General features: G+C 63.9%; 1 protein-coding gene and 1 long non-coding RNA gene across 5 annotated transcripts in view; one reads left to right on the forward strand and one right to left on the reverse strand.

Moving 5' to 3' along the window:
* Nucleotides 1-5086: 5086 nt before the first annotated feature.
* Nucleotides 5087-7820, forward strand: LOC123817964. Of its 3 annotated transcripts, none has more exons than XR_006785564.1 (4): nt 5087-5419; nt 7052-7126; nt 7385-7543; nt 7687-7820. It is a non-coding gene; the product is annotated as an uncharacterized LOC123817964 (long non-coding RNA). The 3 variants fall into 3 exon arrangements; XR_006785566.1 differs by having other exon boundaries at nt 5087-5385; XR_006785565.1 differs by having other exon boundaries at nt 5087-5328.
* A 61-nt stretch (nt 7821-7881) lies between these two features.
* PTPRN2 (protein tyrosine phosphatase receptor type N2) overlaps nt 7882-21377 on the reverse strand; it is a 374930-nt gene continuing 361434 nt past the window's right edge. For both annotated transcript variants that reach the window (XM_045837782.1, XM_045837783.1), the window contains exons 20-23: nt 19702-19755; nt 17471-17535; nt 10758-10831; nt 7882-9223 (exon numbers count right to left, since the gene is read on the reverse strand). In XM_045837782.1, the coding sequence (XP_045693738.1) occupies nt 9152-9223; nt 10758-10831; nt 17471-17535; nt 19702-19755 (265 nt within the window). In that variant the 3' untranslated portion in view covers nt 7882-9151. The remainder of the gene's footprint in view (nt 9224-10757; nt 10832-17470; nt 17536-19701; nt 19756-21377) is intronic.

The following is a 21377-nucleotide window of genomic DNA, read 5'->3' on the forward strand; positions in this document are numbered from 1 at the left end:
ATGATGTAGAGACTCAGCATGAAAAAAAAGATTTTATCTGTTTGTTTTTAGAGACGGGGGGTGGAGGGAGAAAGAGAGGGGAAAAAACATTGATCAGTTGCCTCTCCTGCGTCCCCAACCTGCAACCCAGGCCTGTGCCCTAACCGGGAATCAAACCAGCGAGTTCACCTGGCAGAGAGTGCCCAACCAGCCACGGCAGTCAGGGCCGATTGGACATCCTCACACCTCACACCATGGACACCCCACTGGTTCTAGCACCCAGGTGTCACTGTGGGCACTTACCATGTTGTCAACAAAGTGTCCCCTTTTACCACCCCCTCCCCGCCCTCCTGGCACCCATCCCTTTGGTCTTTGTTTTTATGAGTCTGTTTTTTTAAAATCCTCACCCTGGTTGAGAGAGAGAATGAATGAATGAATGAATGAATGAATGGTTGCCTCTCCTGTGCTCCCCGAGGGGGGGCGGTATCGAGCCGGAAACCCAGGATGCGCCCTGACGGAACGGAACCGGCGAATGGAACCCTCTCCCTCCCGGTGCAGGAGGCCGCGCCCCAGGCAGCCGAGCCCCGCACCAACGCCCCCGCCCCCCCGCGGCCCCCAGGCTGTCTCTTCTGTTTCTAGACCCACCAGTGAGCAGGAAGTGGTGCGGGCGGCCCTTCCCACCCCGATTCAGGACCCCGGAGAAGTGCTCTCGGCAGGCCCCCCCTCCCCGCAAACCCACCCGTAAGCCGGGACGGGCGCACTCGGGGCAGGCGGGCGCCTTCACTCTCGCCAAAAGCCCCTGGCGCTAAAACTCGGGGCTCAGCTGACTCGGAGGGCGCTTTGGGGGCGGCGTCACTGCCCCGCCTGCAGCCCCTTCCTGGTGGAGGGGGCTCACCCGACACCGCCGTGCACACCGGTCCTCCAGGGGGAGGGACACTGAGGGGCAGCCGCCACCCACGCAGTCGATGCCCCCGCCACCCTGAGCCCAGGTTCCCAGGCGCCGTCTCCGCTGACGGTTGAATTTGGCGGCCGGTTTGGTGGCTGTGAACTCAGAAGTCGTGGACAAACAAGAGCCCTTGCTCCCTTGCTCCTTTGACAGGAGGTGTTAGATTTTTTCCTTTCTTTAAAGATTTTATTTATTTATGTTTAGAGAGGGGAAGGGAGGGAGAAAGAGAGGGAGAGAAACATCCATGTGTGGTCGCCTCTCCCACGCCCCCTGCTGGGGACCTGGCCTGAAACCCAGGCATGTGCCCTGACGAGGAATCGAACCTGAGACCCTTTGGTTCGCAGGCCAGCGCTCAATCCACTGAGGACACGCCAGCTGGGGCAAGTCACGTTATTTTTATAAAAAATACTGCAAGCGAGAGAGAAGGTGTTTTCACGTTTAGAACCTGGCGCTTTGCAGCGACAGCCACTCGGGCAGGCAGCCTCGGCTGCTCCGGCAGCACCCGGCCTCCCCCCGGATTTTAGCGCACGTTTGTTGACGTGGAGTCATCGCCTGCGGCCCCCGCGTCTTCCCCGCGTCCCCATCCCCGCCCTGTCACAGTTCACAGAAAGCCCGCGCGGCCGTGGCCGCGAAGCCGCTCCCCCTCCCGCGCGCGGGCGCGGGGGACGCTCGGATTGGCCGCGCGGTTGCCAGGACTCGTTTGCTAGGCTGGCGCGGGCTGCGGCCCCGCGGGACGTGCCATGAATTATGGATGCGCGGTTTTCTCCCTGTCGCCGGATCTGTGATGCAGATGAGAGCCGCCTCCCCCCTTTCTTCTGGCTTCTTAAGGGAAAAAAAGAAAAGAAAGAAAACCAGAGTTTTAAATCAGAAGCCGGCCTTTGCGAAGCCCCAGTGGCCGGGGCAGAGGGCCAGAGGCCCGGCCGAGGGTGTTAATTCTCATGCAAACAGGCGGCCGGAGGTCAGAGCGCGGTTTGTCCTGGAGAAGCCTCCCGGGTTTTCGCTGGGCCCGGCGACCCTCCGGGCGCCCTTCTTCTGCGTGAGATCAGAGACCGCGTGGGCAGCGGGGCTGGACACGAGGCATCTTCCGAGTATCAGACCCCTTCCCCTGGGGCCTGCAGTGGGCGCAGCCGGCAGGTGGGGCGGAGGGTCAGAGGCCTGGGCTCCCCACCTGCCCCTTTCCGCAGGTGGGCCCCCCGCCCTGCCGGCAGCACCCGGGGACATATGTCCACCACCCTGGGGTCAGGACACGCGGGCCCTCCCTGGTGGGCCCCCAAGCAGGAGGACGCAGTAGGGTCACGGAGGGCCGAGTTCCGGAACACACCTCAGGCTGCCTTGTCAGTTCGTCTGTCCCGCCTCATCCTGAGGCACCTGCGAGCCCGACAGACACCCCCGCCCCCCGTCCCAGCTCTTCCTCGAAGCAGCGTGAGCGCCAGAGGGGGACAGGGACACCGGACACGGCACAGCGGCTCCGCGGCCACGAGGGCGCTGGCTCTGGGCCTCGGCCCCAGCACCGAGGAGCAGGGTTGCGGAGTGTGGCCGCAGCGGCGGCCCCGAGGGCCCTCTCACCCCCACGGAGAGACCAGAGCTGGGACCCGCACTGAAAGGGGGGAGCGGAACCTCGTGTCAGAGGTGCCAGGTCCTCACGGGTGTGGCGGGGGTTGAGAACTGCGCTTGTCACTCCACCTCCGAGGGTGGCTATTGGGCGGCGGCTGGGCCAGGCCGAGGCCCCCAGACACAGGACGCCGCGGGGAGGGGCTGCTCAGGGAATAATCAGCCGAGCGTCCCTGTGGATCGCGTGTCCGTTCGAAGTGTGGTCCTTTCTGTTCACTGAGAGGATGGCCCGGGGCTGCGTCGCCTTTTCTTCCCAGGGTCACAGCCGGGGCTCGGGATTTAAATGTCGGGGATGGAAGAGGCCAGGGGACTCCCGCTCACCTGCACGCCTGTCGGGTGACGTGCCAGCGGGGGCGTCCCCCGCTGAAGCAGGAAAACCCTAATAATGGAAGCGAACGGGGCAGGTGACTGCCGGGTCTCTCCTGAGTCTTTAGCCCCGGCCCGGCCCCGCGGAGAAGGCCTGGCCCCGCCCACACGGACGTCACCGGGGCTCTGCCGGGGACCAGGTGCCCCGCGTGAACGCTCCAAGTCCAGGCTGCTGTGACTAGAGCAGAGGTCGTCCTCGGGGTGGGGGGGGCAGCGACAGGGGAGGGCCCCGGGGATTTCTGGGCCCGAGCGTGAGTGTGGCGGAGCCGTGTGAGCTCCTCCTCCCTGGAGCGGCCTGGAGGCTCCGGTGGACCCCGTGTGCTGCAGGCGAGTGTCGGCCAGATGAGTGACCCCACAAAGACATCCAGGTGACAGGCTGACCGGCGGGGGGCAGGGGCTCTCGGGGGTCACTGTTGTGCCGTGACAGTGGCGCACACACAGCGGGAAGAGCCAGGACCTGTTTTAGGTGACGACAGCCTGTCCCGTTGTTCGGAGGGCGCAGGTTCAGTGGGGAGGGCAGCCGAGGGCTCCCCCAGTGTGTATGGGTTTGCTTTTGACCCTGAATGAAGTTGTTCCCCCCCGAGGCCCTGGAACCCCCTTCCCAGTCGCCATAGGTGCCCGGGGTGGGGGGCTGATGTCCATGGTCAACGCCAGAACTCTTGCGGCCACGGCGGACCAGCGGGCCTGGCTCTCAGCCTGGCAGTGGGGGCGGCGAGGGGTCGTGGCCGGGGCAGCATGGGTTCTGCAGACGCTGCGTCGGAGGCAGAGCCGGGTTAGAACCTGCGCGACGCGTCTAACGGAAGGGCCCCATGGCCACCCGTCCCCCAGCCACTGTCGTTGGAAGTGAAACCAGGTCTGCAGTCCAAGTTCTTTGTGGGCCGTGGAGGCGGCGCCTGGGGAAACACCCGGAATATTCTCCTCTTTCCTTCCTGCGGCAACTTCCGGGCCGTGACACTCAGAACATCTGGGCTTGTAGGGGGTGCCCGTGAGCTGTGTGGGCCAGGCTGGCGGCTGCACTGGTTGGAGGTGGTGTGTGCACGCACATGTGTGCAGCTGTACTCGTGTGTGTACATACATACAGGTCCACACAAGCACACGGGTAGATACATGTCCAAACATGTGAACAGTGTCTTCACACATGTACATGCATGCTGATGTAAGCACACCTGTGCACGCACACACGCACATGACCGCACACACAAGTGTTGATATGTTCATGCATGTGCACACACATGGCGTGTGCAGCATGTGCCTGTGTCCCTGAGAGATATTTTCTGCGAGAAGCTGCTGTTTCTGTGCACGAAATAACAACCTGATTAATGTGAACGCCGACCGGCCCTGCGTCAGAGCCGGTCAGAGGACGTGTCTCGGGGGAGGGCGCGCGCCCGTCCATGGGCTGGTGGAAGGGCCGCTCCTCCAGAACTTGGGGGGCTTTGTCTGCACCCAGCGACGGGGCGACTGGCTGCTACACGGACAATTCACACGACCTCCGGACGGACTCCCGCCGCCGACTGAAATGCCAGGGGCTTCCTCCCGCCGCTCCCACGTCATTTATTATGCAAAACAATGTTTTTGAAGCGTCAAGAACGCGGTGATTCCGTATACAAACGGTTAAAATCCCCGTGAGCACCGTGATTCCGGGCGTGTTGATGCGCTCACTCAGGACGAGGGACAGTGCGAGGCTCTGGGGTCACACCGGTGGCCCGTGGACGACCCGGCGGAAACGATGAACTAAATGCCAGAGGCGTCCCCGACGCATCTGGGGACGGGGTGTGCAAGGCGCCGGCGTCCCGCGGCGCCCCCCCCGCAGTGACGCGGGGGGGCTGTGTGTGACGGCGCGTGGCTTCTCTTCCCTCGGAGACGCCGCCGCCGCTGCGCGGGAACGCCCCTCGCCTGCGCCGGGAAGCGTGCCGGCCTCCGCGCCGCGCCTGCGGGAGCCTCCGTCCCGCCGGGTGGCGTCCGAGTCTGCTCGGGGCTGCGTTTCTGCCCCGTGTCGAGCGGAGCTCTGGCCTGGGTCCCGGCCCTCCTTTGTTCCACTCGGCCGGGGCGGAGGGTCCTCGCAGGGCCGGCTCCTCCGTGCCCCGGGGTCAGAACCGCGGCTCTCGGACGTGGTGGGCGGGGCCGGGCCGCGCAGCCTGGCCCCGGGGAGGCCCGGGCCCACCTGCGGCAGGGAGGCAGGTGGAGCTCGGGGCGGCGGGTCTGGGTCTGGGAGGAGCCCCCGGCCCCACGTGGGGAGACGGCCGCCAGGAGGGCGGGGCCCTGGAGACACGCCGGAAACGCCCGGGCTCCTGCGGGTGGAAAACGGGACCAGAGGTCGGGAGCTGTCCCCACTCCAGGCCCGCGGGCCGGCAAGCAAAGAGGACGGAGCGCGGAGGGGCGGACTCCCCGTGGAAAGTCGCTACGGGCGGAAGCCGAGGCTTCTTGGGGTGAGGGCTGGTCGGCTGGGGCCGGCGCTCGCCTGCTCCGCGAGCCCCGCGGCCGGGGTGAGGAGCGCCGGTTTCCCTCCGCCTGCCAACGGTGCTTTTCTTCTTTTTATTTATTGATTTTAAAGAAAGAGAGGAAGAGGGAGAGATATTGGTGTGTTGTTCCACTCAGTGATGCATTCATTGGTTGATTCTTTTTTTTAAAAGATTACTTATTTATTTTTAGACAGAAGGGAGGAGAGGGAGGAAGAGAGGGAGAGAAACATCCATGTGTGGTCGCCTCTCCGGCGCCCCCTGCTGGGGACCTGGCCCGCAACCCAGGCATGTTGCACGCTGCGAAGGCGAACTCCGCGGCCGCGGCGGGTGTGTCTGCGGCCCCGGAAGACGCGCTCAGGCCTGTGGACGGGACCCCATTTGGAAACAGGGTCCCTGCAGCCGTGAGGAGGTTGAGATGAGGTCGCACTGGACTGGGGGGGGGGTCTATGTCCGGTGACTGGGGTCCTTGTAGGAAGAGAGGCACCATGACGCAGGGAAACCTCAGGTGACAATGGATGTGGAGACGGGGTGACACCCGCACCAGAGGCTGGGTTGGGGGCAGGAAGGGCCCTCTGTGCGGCCACCCGCCTCTTCCCTGCTCCCCGACTTTCTGCGCCCCATGACACCCCCTTCGCTGGATCCTCACCTTTTAAGATTTAGATTTTATTTATTTTTAGGGAGGGAAGGGAGGGAGGGGGTGAGAGAGAGAGAAACGTCAATGTGTGGTTGCTGGGGGTTATGGCCTGCAACCCAGGAATGTACCCTGGCTGGGAATCGAACCTGGGACACTTTGGTTCCCAGCCCGAGCTCCATCCACTGAGCTACACCAGCCAGGGGAGCCTCACCTCTTTTGAGGATTTTTCTGTGGCTCAGTCCCCTGCTTTTTTTTTTTTTAACTTATTTTTAGAGAGAGGGGTGGGCGGGGTGAGAGAGAAACGGCAATGTGTGGATGCCTCTCATGCGCCCCCTACTGGCGACCTGACCTGCAGCCCAGGCCTGTTCCCTGACTGGGAATCAAACCGGTAACCCTTTGCTTTGCAGGCCAGTGCTCGATCCACTGAGCCACACCAGCTGCGGCGTTGCTGCCCACTTTTAAAACCGCTTTCCGGCGGCCTCCGCCTGAACGCTCTGGCGGCGGGACTGGCGCTTGCTCACCGGAATCCCCGAGGCCTCCGGTTTGAGGTGGTGCTCCCAGGAGGCACCGAGGAGACGGAGGATTGAAGGAAGAACCGCGTTTGCGGGGGAACCTCCCCCTCCCGGAGCGAGGGGGGCCGTCTCCCCGAGAGCCAGGCTGGGAGCAGCCCCGACCCTACTGCCGTTCCGGGGGCTCCGGGGGCACGTCGGCTGTCCCGCGCAGGGTGGTGGGAGGGCAGCCCACGCCGCCAGGCCCTGCTCCCCCAGCGGTTTCAGGAGACGGGAGGGGACGTGGAAAGGGCCCCGCAGAGGGTGTCGGGCTCCATGGCCCAGCCTCCCTTATGGGTGAGGGGACACGGGTCTTGGGGGTGGGGAGGGGCCGGCGGGAAGAGGGACGTGTGTCCCCCTGTCCCCGGGCCCCCCAGTCAGGCACAGTGCGGGGGTGGGATGGGCACTGCGTAGCCACGTCGGGGCGCAGCAGAGCGGGGCGGGGCGGCCGGGGAGCAATCCGGCTCAGCCTTATTAGCAACATCGCTCACCCTCTGTCACTTCCCAGCGCCTCGTCCTTGCTGATTTATTTGCTGAACCTCAGGCCTCATCACACCCACCAGCTCTGGCGGAGACGGAGCAGGTCAGTCTGGCTGGCGGCTCTGACCCAGGACGACGTCCCAGCCCTCAGACGCTTCTGCTGCTCTGGGTCGGCCTGACCTGGCCTGGCGGCCGGAGGGAGCCGCGGAGTCCTTCCCTGTGCCCGCCCGACCCTGCCCCCCCTCCCCTTACCCCTCCCCCCTCCCCGGTGGTGGGGCCTGCGCTTTGCGGGGAGAGACAGTCACCCCAGTTGTTTGGGGCATCGTCCCCCACCGCTGACTGCGGGAACGCCGGCCCCCAGGTGTGAGTTGGTGTGAAAAGCTGGGGAAGACGAGCAGCTGCTGAACAAGGGGCACACCTGGTCCGCGGCCCAGAAGCCGCTCGTGCAAACAGACGGGGCTGTCCGTCGAGTTTTCGGGAGTTTCAGGGGCTGGCTGGTGAACGCAGCCACTGGTAAAAGGTAAGCTGCAGCCCTGGCGGGGGGGTTCAGCTGTCTGCAGCGTTGTCCCGCAGACCTAAAGGTCGTGGGTTCGAGCCCCGGTCGGGGCGGGTACCGGGAGCCACTGATGGGCGTTTCAGATTGATGTTCCTCTCTCCCCCTAGGCGCTCAAAACGCCTGGCCTTCTCGTGGCGACCACACCCAGCCCTCGTTCTCGAGGGTCCCTCGCGTGACCTCAGCGCTCCCCACGACCGAGGAAGAACGGGGGCCGCCCCTGGACGCCGAGGCCCACGCCCAGGCCACGTGCGGACGCCCAGGGGAGCCCGCTGCGCCCCCTTCCCCAAAGAAAGAGCAGCCGGTGCGAAGCAGACGTTTAATCAGCACGAGGAAACGCGTTTCTGTGGCTCACGCCGCAGGGCCCCTCCCGGGGCCGACGCCACAGGTCGGCCTCTGCGCCCCGGGCTCTGGGGGTCGGCGTCGTGAGTCACTCGGGTTCCAGACGAAGAGGACAACTGAGGGGGGGGACTGCGGCTATAGTACAGCGGACACACAGGCGAACCGGCAAAGACACGACAGTGTTTTGGCACCTTCCTCCCCGTTCTGCGGGCCCCCGTCTGGCCTCTCCTGCTTGGGCGGCCCCTCTGCTCAGAGGGAGGGGCATGGTGACAGCGGGGGAGGGGGCGGAGCCTGAGTGAACCCCAGGCCCGCCCTCCTAGAGCGGTCCTTCCGAGCGTGAAGGAGTAACTGTTTCCAGGGTGTGTGTGTGTGGGGGGGCCTGTCTGACACTCACGTGTCCTGTGGCAAACGCTGACCACCTCTGGCTGCTCACGTCTGCGTGGGTCAGGCCGGGGGCTGACCCCGGAGGAGGAGGCCCCCCCACCCCCAGCCTGTGGCCATGCTCTCAGGGCGGGGAGGGGTGTGCCGTGGGCACATCCCCGCGCGCTGGTTCTGGGCGCGGGGAGCAGTGTTTCCTCTGGGCGCCAGCAGGGCCCGGCACGTCCCCGGGGCCCACAGTGCCCCCCACTCCTCCTTTTCCACCGCTGCCTGCCCCCCCCCCCCGCCCCGCGCCTCTGCCCATCGAGGGGGCGGGGCGGGGGCGGAGCTGCGGGCAGTGGGCCGGGAGGCTGTCAGCAGCCCGCACAGGAGGGGGGTGGGGAGGCACAGACGTTCGTCTCTTTATCTGCCCCAAAGCTGTGGAACGCCCGCCCTTCTGACTCCTGAAGAGGCCAGTGGTTCCTGGGGGATGACCCTTCCTAGAGACAAATGGCAGACGTGTCCCTACGCCTAGGGGCCTCCACGGGCCCCTCCGCTGGGCCATCCGCCCCAGGAGGGTATAGGTCACCGGCCGGCCCCTCGGCATTGACGCAGCGTGGTTCGCAGGCGAGAGTGCGAGTTCAGCGTTAGGGAAAACGAAGTTCTTTCCGGGACAGTGAGCGCAGACGGGCCGGTGCCCCGGACCTGGCTGTGCCCGCACGCCTCTCGGTTTCCTCGTTGGGCCGGACGAAAATGCACGTTGCCACTGCTAACTGTGGGGACTACGGGGTCTGGGACCCTGGCGGGAGGCAGGCTCAGCGACAAGACGGGAGGACAGTGCGTCCCGGGGAGGGCGCGGGCGGCGCGGCGCGGGGCTCACTGGGGCAGGGCCTTGAGGATGGCGTTCACCTCCTCGGCCACGGCGGTCAGCGCGAACTCGAACTGCTCCTGCGGGACAAGCGAGGGAGGCGGTGAGGGGCGGCTCGGGGGGCGACAGACAGGCGGGCCAGAGGGGCCCACTCCCCTGGGGCTCCCAGTGTGGCCGCGTCCCCCACTCCACAGACACAGGCAGAAGGACGCAGGCGAGGGAGGGCGGGGTGGGGGGGGCGAGCACTGACCTCCCAGCGACCCCGGTCCCTGCCCTGTGCCGGCCTGAGCTGGGATGCGGGAAGGTCTGAGGGGCACTTGGATGTTACTTGCATTATCTCTGCCATTTTTTGCAGGTGTGAGATAATTGCAGAATAAAGTGTATAATTTTAAAATAAAAAATCTTTTAGGAAACCATGTGGGTCTTAGCATTCAATGTCGTTCCCTACGGACCCCATAAGATGCCCTGACTGCCCGGCGGGCACAGGCCAGGCCCCTGCTGGGGGGCAGGGGCAGGGCCGCAGCCCTGAGCTCCCTGGCGGTGTTGCTGGGGGGTCCCCCCGCCCCCCATCGTGTGGAGGCAGGAGCAGGTCGTCCCCTCTCCCGCCCGGGCTGACCCCGTTGGAGCAGGACCGGCCTCATGCGGGACGCAGGTGTTTCAGGGGACGATCCTCCGGTCCCACGGCTCAGCCACGCCTCACAGGGCCCTTGCCGCTCTGTTCTTGGCAGGACGAGTGTCCCGCTCCCACACCACTCCCTTCCCGCTCCCACATGGAGTCCTGCGGTTTGTTTCCGCTCTGACGCTGGACTGAGAGAAGGGGGGCCAGAGAGCCGCCCCCACTTCAGGGGGAGCATGGGGCTGGCCCCAGCAGGCCCCCAGCAGCACCCAGAGGTGACCTGGCAGCTGGCTGCCAGGGGAGCACTTTTGTAGCCAAGTCCTCAAATCGGAGCCGCCACCTCGCGAGGACGCCCATTAAGGACGGGGTCTCTGTGTGGGCGGCAGCAGCCGCAGCAGCAGCAGCGCCCCCGAGGGGAGGGCCGGGCTGGCCGAGCTCGGGAAGACTCGGCACCTGAGGACTCGGGCGCCCGAGCGGAGCAGGCGTGTGGGAGCAGCTGGGGACACGTGTGTTCCCGCCATGGCCACCGTCCCCCCATTCCCAGTTCTGGTTCCGCCACGGCCACCGTTGGTCTCGTCTTACCCGGATGACGCCAGCTCGGCCTGTCCAGCGAGGGTGCCCATGAGCTACGGGGGCGCGCAGGGACCCCGGGGACACACATTCCGATGGCCCCCGTCCAGACAACCGCACAGCAGGGCTGTGGGTGCGGGAGCTGGGAATCCGGGGGATTGGGTGGAATCCAGAATGTTCTCCCGCAAGGGGGCTGGGGTTAGCAGTGACCACTTTCCATAGAAACCTGGGGTGCCCCCCGAATCTGGGGATGGGGAGCTCCGGCTGGGTGAGCTCCCCTGACGCCTCCATTTCGTCACCACACCGGGGTTGCGGGGTCCTCCCCGGGAAGGGGCCAGGCCGGGGGGGGGGGGGACAGAGTCCTGCTGCTCCCCCCCCCCCCCCCCACCCAGGTGAGTGCCCCAGGGGCCCTGGGGGTCTGACAGTACCTTTGTCTGGACCATGCCGGGCCTCTGGTCCCTCAGGTGTTCCAGGGTGGCGGCGATGTCGATCTCTTTAGCGCCTGCAACACACAATCGGGGCCGAGCTCGGACCCGGGGCCGCCCCTCCTGCGCCCGGGCCTCTTCCGGCTGAGAGGCCGGGGGCCGCAGCTGTGCCCCGGGGCCCCCCCCCGCAGAGACTCGGGCAGGGGCTGCGGGGCCGGGGACTCAGGAGCCCAGGCTGAGAGGCGGCTGCCCGGTGCCTGCGCCAACACTTACCGGCAGCCGGCCACCGCCCCCGGGACATAAACGTATGTGTAGGCATTTTAAAGACTATTTTAAATCGCAGTAAGTACCGTACGGGCTTTGATTTTGATTGCGTAGGGTTCCCCCCCCGCCCCAACTTAGAGAAATGAAAAATCAGACTAGTCGAATCGATGACTTTGGCTTTGAGCTGCAGCGTTCTCTGCCTTTGAGGCTGCGCGTCCCAAACGTCCCGGAAGCCCCGACCGGGGACGTCCGGCCAGGGCGCCTTCCCGGGGGCGTCTCGCGCGGCCCACTGGGCTTCGGGGAGGCAGCTCCGCCGGGGCGGCGAGCTCCAGCCTCGTCCGTCGAGAACCAGCACAGCCCTTTGCTCGTCCTTCTGCTGACCCTGCCGGGAGCCCGAGTTCGCCGCTCACCGGGCACGGAGGCCTGCCGGCCCGCCGTACGCGGGAGCGGGGGACGCGGCGGGAGCGCGCTCGGACCCCTCACCGAGCCCCAGACGCACTGTGCACGCAGCACGGCCCCTGTCACCATCGAGAGGAGGGGCGGCCGAGCTCTCCCCGGCCCGGGGTTGACAGCCTGTCCCCGGTCACGTGGAGCAGAGGGGCAAGTCCCCGAGGCCGTGGGGGGAGACCCCGGGGGAGGTCCACTCACCCCCTTAGACACAGACTCAGGAGAATGAGTCGCTACGGTCACATGCTCTTCAAGCCCCCAGTCCAAGGGCTTATTTCAGTGGAACTGAGCCGCTGCCGTGGACACAGAGGCAGGAAGGGACGGGGGTCCCGGGGAAATACATGCAGACCCAGCGCTGCCTCTGCCGGGGGGGCGGGGCCAGCGGGAGACCGGCCCCTGAGCTGAACCCAGCGGGCGTCCTGCCCGAGCCCCGACCTCCGGGTCCCCAGGTCCCGGTCCCTGCGTGGGGACGTCAGGGTGCAGGCGTCCCCCAAGTCTGCGAGAATGGCACTGGGCCTGTCGTGAGCTCCCGGGGAATGCCAGGGACCACGGGCCGCGGGGGCGGGGACACGGAGAGCCCGCCCACTGCACGCCAGGAAGGAGAGGAGGCCTCCCCTCGGGCGCCCCGCGGACCTCAGCCGAGACTCCGGCCTGCAGCAGCAGCAGGTGTGGCTGAGGCCCGGCTCCTCCTCAGGTGTTAGCAGTTCTGGGAGTGGACCAGGCCACAGGGAGTGTGATTTTGTTTGAAAGGGGAGTCTGTAAGTTTATTTTTAAATTTTTAAAAAAATCCTTACCCGAGGACATGTTTATTGATTTTAGAGAGAGAGGGAGAGAGAGGAAGGGAAAGAGAGAGAGAGGATTTGTTGTTTCACTTATTGACGGAAAAATATTGGTTGTTCCATCAATATTGGTTGATTTTAGTATGTGCCCTGACCAGGGATCAAACCCCCAACCTTGGGGACGATGCTCCAACCAACTGAGCCACCCTGCCAGGGCAGGAGTGTGTGAGTTTAAAACAGTCAGAAACAGCCCCAGCTGGTGTGGCTTAATGGATTGAGTGCCAGCCTGCGAACCAAAGGGTCACCAGTTCAATTCCCAGTCAGGGCACAGGCCTGGGTTGTGGGCCAGGTCCCCAGTAGGGGGCACATGAGAGGCAATCACACATGATGTTTCTCTCCCTCTCTTTTTCCCTCCCTTCCCCTCTCTCTAAAAGTAAAATGGATAAATAAAATCTAAAAAAACCACAAAAACCCATGGAATTAATTTCCGGCCAAGATGGAGGCGTAGGTAGAAACCCTTCACTTCCCTGCACAACCTAAAGAAGAATAACAACCAATCTAAAATCAATAAACAACCAGAAGTGCCAGACAATCAAACTGCATGGAACTCCAGCAACAAAGGAATGGAAGAAACAGTCGACCAGACCAACCAGACTGGTGCACCAAGACAAAGAAATACGGCCAAAATGAGAGAACAGAGCAAAACTCCAGAAAGGGAGCTAAGCGATGAGGAGATAGCCAACCTATTGGATGGAGAATTCAAAGTTCTGGTCATCAAAATGCTCACAGAACTGATTGAGCTTTGTTGCAAAATGAAAGAACAAATGAAAGATACCCAAAGTGAAATAAAGCAAAACATTCAGGGAACCAACAGAGACAGGAAGGAAACCAGGACTCAAATCAATGATTTGGGACAAAAGGAAGAAATAATCATCCAACTAGAACAGAATAAAGAAACAAGAATTCAAGAAAATGAGGAGAGGCTTAGAAACTTCCAGGACAACTTTAAATGTTCCAACAACTTAATCATAGGGATGCCAGAAGGAGAAGAGGAAGAATAAGGAATGGAAAACTTATTTGACTACATAATGAAGGAGAACTTCCCCAATCTGGAGAAGGAAATAGACTTCCAGGAAGTCCAGGAAGCTCAGAGAGTCCCAAAGAAGTTGGACCCAAGGAAGCACACACCAAAGCACATCGTAATTACATCACCCAAGATCAATGTTAAGGAGAGAATCGTAATACCAGCAAGAGAAAAGCAGACAGTAACCTACGAAGGAGTTCCCATAAGACCATCAGCTGATTTCTCACAAGAGACCTTACAGGCAAGAAGGGGCTGGAGAGAAGTATTCCAAGTCAGGAAAGGCAAGGACCTACATCCAAGATTGCTCTATCCAGCAAAGGTTTCATTTAGAATGGAAGGGCAGATAAAGTGCTTCTCATATAAGCTCAAATTAAAGGAGTTCATCATCACCAAGCTCTGAGTATATGAAATGTTAAAGGGACTTATCTAAGAAAAAGAAGACAGAAAATATGAACAATAACTCACAACTATCAAAAAATGAACCTAAAAAAAAAAGAAAAACAACGAAAACAACAAATTAAGCAAACAACCAGAACAGCAACAGAATCAGAGAAATGGAGACCACGCGGAGGGTTCTCAGTGGGGAGGGGGGCGGGCGGGGGGGGGGAAGGTACAGGGAAGCAGCAGCATGAAGTGCACAGGGAGAGACTCAGAAAGGTACAGGAAACAGAGAAGCCAAAGAACTCGTGTGTACAACCCGTGGACATGAACTAAGGGGGGGTGCTGGAGGGTGAGGGGGTGCAGGGATGAGGGGGGACAAAGGGTGATAAAGTGGAAAAACTGTGATAGTGTAATTAATAGAATATACTTAAAAAACCATGGAATTAATGACCATACGGCCCAGTCGTCCCCTCCGGCACGCACCCGAAAGAACGGGGGCCGAGCCGGACAGACGCCCTCGTGCAGCCGGGAGGCGGACAGGGCGGCGCCCACTGACAGGCGGACGGACCGACCAGACGCAAACCCGTCCATCCGCAGGGAGGGGTGTGATGCAGCCTCACAGAGGAAAAACCCGTCGCAGGCTGTGCCGTGGGCGAGCCTGGAGGACACTTGCTGAGGGAAACGAGCCGAACACGGAGGACAAAGGCTGTGCGACCCCACTCCTGGGAGGGCCCGGAGTCGTGGGGTCCCGGAGACCGTGTGGGCGGAGGAGATGGGCGTCCCGTACACAAGGGGACGCTGGCCGAGTGACAGAGGGGACGGAACAGGTCAGACGGCTGAGATGGGATGGGGACCTGGACACCCCCTCCCCCAAGCTCCCCGCCACGCCTCCGCGGCAACAGCACCCTCCGCATCCTCCTCCGGAGCTTAAAAGGCACCTCCAGGCACACCTGCGCACACCTCAGGCAGTCACAGGGAGTCACGGTGACGCACACCACGGAGGGAAACTCCAGCCCCTCCCGCCTGCCCACACCAGACACCGCCTCCCCCGCACACTGAGCTTTTGGTGCCTCCCGGGGGAACCTGGGGCGCTCTACCATCCGTTCCTAAAATAAAACAAACAAACAAAAACCCCGCGGCGAGAAAAACAAAGCAAAACCCCAGTAGAGACGCAGCGGAGACCCGTGAAAAGCCGGGCCTGGGAGAACGCCGAGGCTGCGGAAGGAGAGGGCCGAGCCTTTCCGGGGAAGGTGGGGGGAGGGTGGGCTCCCCGGACGCCGAGAAACACCAGTTCCGACGCGGGTGTCGGCCCCGCCCCCGCAGCGCAGCCCAGAAAAAGTCCGCCAGGGACCCTCCGGCCACAAGCCCGCGCGGCCGGCCCGTGGGCTGTACTAGCCGCCCGCTGGCTCAGAACCTGGACCGGAACCACCCCTGGGGCATTTCTCAAAGGCCCCTGGAGCGGCCCCAAGTCCCTAATCCCCGGAGGCCCTGTGAACCGGGCCTCGCCCTCCGCCGGGCCGCGCTCAGAAGGGGCCCGGACCGGGCTGGGCCACGAAGGCTTTGCAGAGGCCTCCTTTGGTCCGCGTGCAATTCACTCCTTTTCAGAAAAGGAAGCGGGAAGAAAGGGTCGGGCTCTGGGCCTTTGATCGCTGGATGAGCGCGGGGTCTGCGCCCGGCCTCCGGGTTCTCAGGCCAGACAAAGGCGCGGGGCCGCGGCGGCCGGGCGCGCCGGAGCCAGAACAAAACCCCGGCGGCAGCTCGCGGAGGCGGCCTGGGAAAGGGCCCCTCGCCGCGGAGGGGCCGCCCTGCCCTTTGATCTCTCCCGCGGCTGCGGCTGCCGGGGGTCAGGGGGTTTGACCCCGCGGGCGGGCAGAGGGGGCAGATCAGGAACAGAATGGGGGTGACGGGGCTCAGAGAGGCCCCGGGACGGCCCTCGCGGGCCGGTTCCGCGCGGCTGGGCTGGCGCAGCACGACGCCGGCCCACATTCCTGACGGAATCTGGCAGGGCCGGTCCCGGCCAGCGGACCTGAGCCGCCGCCGTGAGGACACGGCGCCGCCGGCGCGGGCCCTACGACCCCGGTTCCCTCCCCCCGCAGGGCGAACGCGGAGGTGGACCCGCAAACACCGAGACTGCGTGGGCCGCGCCCCGCCGTCTCCTCCCGCAGCTGCTCTAGCGGGAGGCAGAGGCCGCGCGCGGGGCGGGCGGAAGGCACGGGAAGAACCACAAGCTCCATCGGCGCTCCGAGCCCCCGTCTGCACGTTCCCGAGGGGAAGGCGGATTTGCGCGGGCGGGCAGGGGACCCAGGACCTTCGCAGGACCACATTCAGGGCCGCTCCTCGGTCCGGGACGGAACGTGCTAACGGCGGGGGCGGAGGGTGGGCGTCCGTGCTGTTCCTCTCTGCGCTCACGCTCACGGCCAGCACGCAGCCGTCGGGGGCTTGCAGTAACCTTTGAGGGAGGAAACCCCCTTCTGTGCTCCCCAGAGGCGGCTCGGGGCAGCTGGGTCACCCCGCGGGGCCGGGGGCAGCGCCCTCCGAGGAGCTCCCGGCCCAGGCACTGGGTGGCTCCTGCAGACTCTCCAGTCCTTGCATTTGAAACAGCAGCCTACGGTCTTGTCTTCACACATCTGTATCCTTGGGCTGACCATGGGCTCTATTTACTTTCTATTTTTTCGTTTTTATTTAAAAATTTTTTATTTCTTTATTTTGAGAGGGGAGAGGGAGGTACGAAGAGAGGAGAGAAATATTGATCAGTTGCCTCTCACCCCCCCCCCCCACTGGGGACCTGGCCCGTAACACAGACATGTGCCCTGACTGGGAATCGAACCGGTGATCCTTTGGTTCGCAGGATGCACTCAACCCACGGAGCCACCCCAGCCGGCGCCTGTTTATTGTTTTAACTGGAGAGAAAGGGAGTCCGGGACCGGCCAGTCTCAGGGTGGCTGGCCCGCGGGGGAGGGTGTGTGGAGGTCAGCGCTGTGGTCAGAGTCAGGGCCAAGGGCACCTGGGGCGTGGGCGGCACTGCGGGCGCCTGTGTGTGCTGAGGCTGGGCCCTTTGCTCACGGCGGAGAGGGGCCACGGTCGCCTCATCGCGGCCTCACTGTCCCAAGCTGCAGGGGACGCGGACGGTGTCACGAGAAGACGGTGTCTCCCGGGTGCGCTGGGAGATGCTGGGTCACGGGATCTGCAGGAGCACCCCCAGCCCGGGCGCCCCCCCCACCCCCAGTCTCTGTGCTCCCTGAGGCACAGGGGCACCCGAGAGGCGAGCCACTGGCCCCTCTCCCGCGGGATGCTGAGCGCCTGGTCCCTGGGGAGACGCGCACGGTGGGTCCAGGGGCCGAGCGAGGGGCACACGGCACACGGCCTCACTGACAGACGGACACGGGGGTGCAGAGCGGCATGGGAGAGAAGGTGGCTGAAGTGCGATGGCTTTGCCACCAGAGGTCTTAGGTGGGTGTGTCTAGGGTGTCCCTGCCAGCACGGCTGTGACAGGGAAGGTTCACCCCGAGACGTGGCCAGGAGGCTCGGAGCTGCCTGTCCTCAGTTCCGACGCTGTGTCGAGCGTCCACCCAGGGGCGAGCCCGGTGCTCACGCCAGCGCCGAATGCGGGACCAGGTGGGGAGCTGGGGTGTCACCGTGCTGGCTGCCAAGGGCTTCCACAGGGCTCCGAGGAAGGGCAACAGTGGCCGAGTCTCCCAAGGCCCCGGTGAGCGTGGCCCCAGGTTGCCGTAGCAACGCCACCCCCAGCGCGGCGCTCTCACCTTTGGCCATCTTGTTGAGAACCATGTCGATCAGGATGTAGGTGCCGCTCCTGCCCGCGCCGTCGCTGCCGACAGAAGGGGAGAGGTGAGGAGGCCGCCCACGCCGCTCGCCCCCCGCGGCCGCGCCCACCGCAGCTGCTGCCTCCTGAGTCTGGGGGGCTCGTGCCGGAGCGCGGCTGTGGGGGAGAGAGAAGGGGAGAGGGTGGGGGAGGGGGAGGAGAAAGGAGGACAAAGAGGAAGAGAGGAGGAAGAAGAGACAAGAAAGAGGAGGAGGAAGAGGAGGAGGAGAGGGAGGAAGAGGAAGTGGAGCGGGAGGAAGTGGAGGGGAGGAGGGACCGGCAGAGCCCCACCCCCACCCCCACCCCCAGCAGCGCAGATCAGCCCCTGTGCCTGCGTAGGCTTGTTTTTTGTCCTTTCTTCCCCTCTTTGACCAAACAGATGGTAAATTTTGTCACAAAAGAACAAAAGCAGGGATTCCAGGCCGTGCCGAGCGGACGCCATCCTCCGTGAGACGCGTCACTGTGCGGCGGAGGCGGGGCGGTGGGCGTCCACGTGGGACGGGGGCCCGTCGCCACGGCACAGGGGCGCACCCCGGCTCTCAGCAGGGGGCGCTCTCGCCCCTCTGCCCCGGGTCACCCCTCCCGTCCCTGCACGACGCGGTGCCCGGAATGCCTGGCACCTGGACCGGCGCTGCGGCCGCGTTCGGAGCTGGGCCCCGGCACCCGACGCGACAGAAGATGAGGGCTGTTTCTGGGGGACACGCAGCCCCAGCACCAGGCTTTTCTGTGCAGACGTGTGAGCCCATCCTGTCCCCACAGCCGCGGCCCCGGAGGAGCCCGCTGCCTGCGCAGGGCCGTTCCCCCCGGGAGCAGCTTCAGACATGGGGGGCGGTTTGCACCCACTCCCCCGACGTGGAGGAGGAAGCGCCAGCGCCCTGCCAGACCTGCGGGCCCCAGGGGCTGCTCTCGGCCTCGGGTTTGGGGGTGGCCGGTGACCCTGAGAAGCCACCGGTGAGCCTGGAGGTGGCTCTGTTACAGTCAAGACTCGCCGCGTCCGGCTTTCACGAGTTTTCCCAAACGGACGGACGGGTGGTAAGGAGCTGCACGGGGGTGGGTGGGGGCGGCTGGTCTGCTCCGCGCTCCCCGTGCCCGACCTGCGCCTGGGGCTGGGGACGTGCGGAGAGCGGGTCGCCCCCCAATCCTCCATGAGAGCAGGGACCCTGCCTGCCGCGGGGTGTGCTCACGGCTCCCACACACGCACTTCACACGGACACTTCGGGAGCGGCCACAGAACCTCCCGAGGAACCGCTGCCCGGCTCAGGCGCTCGGGGTAGAACCAGACCCGTTCCGACTCCGTGGAAACCAGACCGTCTCCGCTCTGTCCGTGTTCTCATGGACACGGAAACACGCTGACACAGACTGACAGACACACAGACACATATGCACAGACACAGATACAGGGCACACAGACGTGTGCACACGTGTACCATGGCACACACACACACTCTTCTGGACTGAACCCAGGGGCTCGGGGTCCGACCTTTCGGGGCGTGTCCCGGCCAGGAAGGAGCGTTCTGCGGGCGGTTCTAGCAGACGGAAGAGGCTCTTTGCCAAAACGGGGCGGGGTGGAGGGGGCGCGGCCCTGTCCGGGCTGGCGTGGGGCAGCCCAGGGGCCCCTCCCCCCGCAACCTCGGGTGCTGTCCCGTTTGGGTGTGCTGGGGGCCGAGGCAGCGCAGAGGATTGAAAACGCTGTCCCCAAGCGCCTGTGCGCCGTCCCCACGGGGGTTGAGGAGAGACGGGGCGGCAGGCGTGAGCGTTTGGGAGCAGCGCCAGGACCGGTGCAGCGGCTCGTCGGGGAGAAAAGGGGTCGCCAGCGGGGGGTGTGCGGGTGGAGGGTCAGGAGGGCACTGCCTCCTCCGGCTCAGCGGCCGGGGAACTCGGCGGGAGGGGTGTCCACCCTTCCGGCGTCTCCGGGCCACACAGTCAACCCACAGACACTAACGAAAACTGGTGAGCGAGACAAAGGTGCTAAGGAATGCACGATCTGGGGTTGGGCCGCATGCGGCCCGAGGGCCAGGGGTCCGACGCCCCTGGTGGCTTTGGCGTCCTCCCGGGCACCGGGTGGGGGCGGTCACCATTAAAGCCGCAAGAGAGTGCGGCCCGCGGCCCGAGTGGCCGGCCCTGTCCCGAGGTCGCGCACGCTTGCCAATCCGCGCGGAGCGTTGTACTTGCCTGCAGTGAACAATTATTGGACAAGAGCGGCCCTTGTAGCACTTGCTTACTTTTCTGAAACAGAAAGAGACACAGGAATCACTGCCGCGCTCCGCGCCCCCCGCCGCGCCCGCCCACGCCGCCCACGAGCTGAGGCCGGCGCCGCTGCCACGATCGGGCAGCGGCCTGTCGTGACGAAGACAAATCGAAAGTGATGGACACGCTCAGATTTCTTTCCCCTTTCAGTGTCAGGCTGTGAAACGGAGCGTCACAAACGGTTCTTACACTTCACAGTTCTCGTTTCCCTTTGCGAGTGTCAGCTCGAGGCCTTCGGTCCACGGGCCCCCGGCATGTCCCCCGGGCCCCCTCCTCCTGTTCCCACGGCCCATTCCTCCCTTCCTTGGCTGTGACATGAGTGTCCAGGTTCTGCACTGAATTTTTTGAGTTTTGCAGCATCTGCTCCAAATTTCTGACAATCTAGACGTCATACGGGAGTGCAGTACTGCCATCCCGTCTCCCAGCGGCATCTCACAGAGACCCTTTCTGGTGTGTGGGTTTGGGAAGGACAACTAACTCCCGGAGAGGTCACGACAAATCTCCTCGTCTTTGTACACCTGGGGACGTGGCAACCAGCTCCACGGTGCAGGGTTCACGTGGGAATTTATGAAAATGAACGATGAGCACAGATTGGGATTTTGGAACCACTCCGAACAGAGGCAGACTTGAAGTTCAAGTACGAAATCCAGCCTCTTCTGAGTGAGGGAAACAAGGAAGCCTGTTCAGGAAGCGCATGCAGGTTCCCAGGGGAACCGTTCTGCGGCAGGAACTCGAGGGCGGCTCTGGGCCCGGGAGGGAGTTGTGGGCGGGGGGGCCGTGTCTGAGGTGTGCCGTCTGAACTTGGCCGTGGAAGACGTGCGGCCAAAGGTGAAAAAGAGTGAAGGGCCAGGCCACTCTTGTCCCTTGTCCCCAAAGCAGGAAGATGTCATGTTTCTTTGCAAAGCCTTGCCCGCCCAGCACGGAACAGCCGAGACTTAAAATTCTGTCAGCGGCTGCTCAGGTGCGAACTGTGTGAGCCCAGAGGATGGGGTGGGGGTTGGGCAGGCGCCCCAGTGGGGTGTTTCCTGCTTCCTCTGGGGAGGAACACTGGGGGCTTCTCCGGCCGGGCCTGCAGCCCCTGAGCAGACAGGCCGCCCCCCACACAGCCACGCGCACAGCTGCTCCGGGCGGCTCGCCTCGGAGAACAGGCGGCACTGGAAGCTTGTGGGCCACCCGGGGCCCCTGCGGCCACATCTCCATCTCTGCTGCAGGCTGTCCTTGCCGTTGGCGCGCGACCGTGAAGTCACGTTCGGGGCGAACGGGGCCAACGGTGGGGAAGGTCAAGGGGACTCATCAAGTCAACGGCACACGTGAGCCGGACGCCTTGAAATTCTTGGCTCTTTGGGAGGAAAGCAGGTTGGAAAACAGAACCACCTGCTTCTCCTAACACCTCCTACTCTTGCCCCGGCTGGTGCGGCTCAGTGGATTGAGCACCGGCCTGGGAACCAAAGGGTCGCTGGTGCAATTCCCAGTCAGGTCCCCTGTGGGGGGTGCAGGAGAGCAACCACACACTGAGGTTTCTCTTTCTGTCTCCTGCTCTTCCCTTCTGTCTAAAAATAGGTAAATAAAATCTGTAAATGGGATGTGAAGGCACCGTAAGC

This window comes from Phyllostomus hastatus, unplaced genomic scaffold (genome assembly GCF_019186645.2).
Source record: "Phyllostomus hastatus isolate PE091 unplaced genomic scaffold, TTU_PhHast_1.1 phas_contig_244, whole genome shotgun sequence".
Lineage (NCBI taxonomy): Eukaryota > Metazoa > Chordata > Mammalia > Chiroptera > Phyllostomidae > Phyllostomus > Phyllostomus hastatus.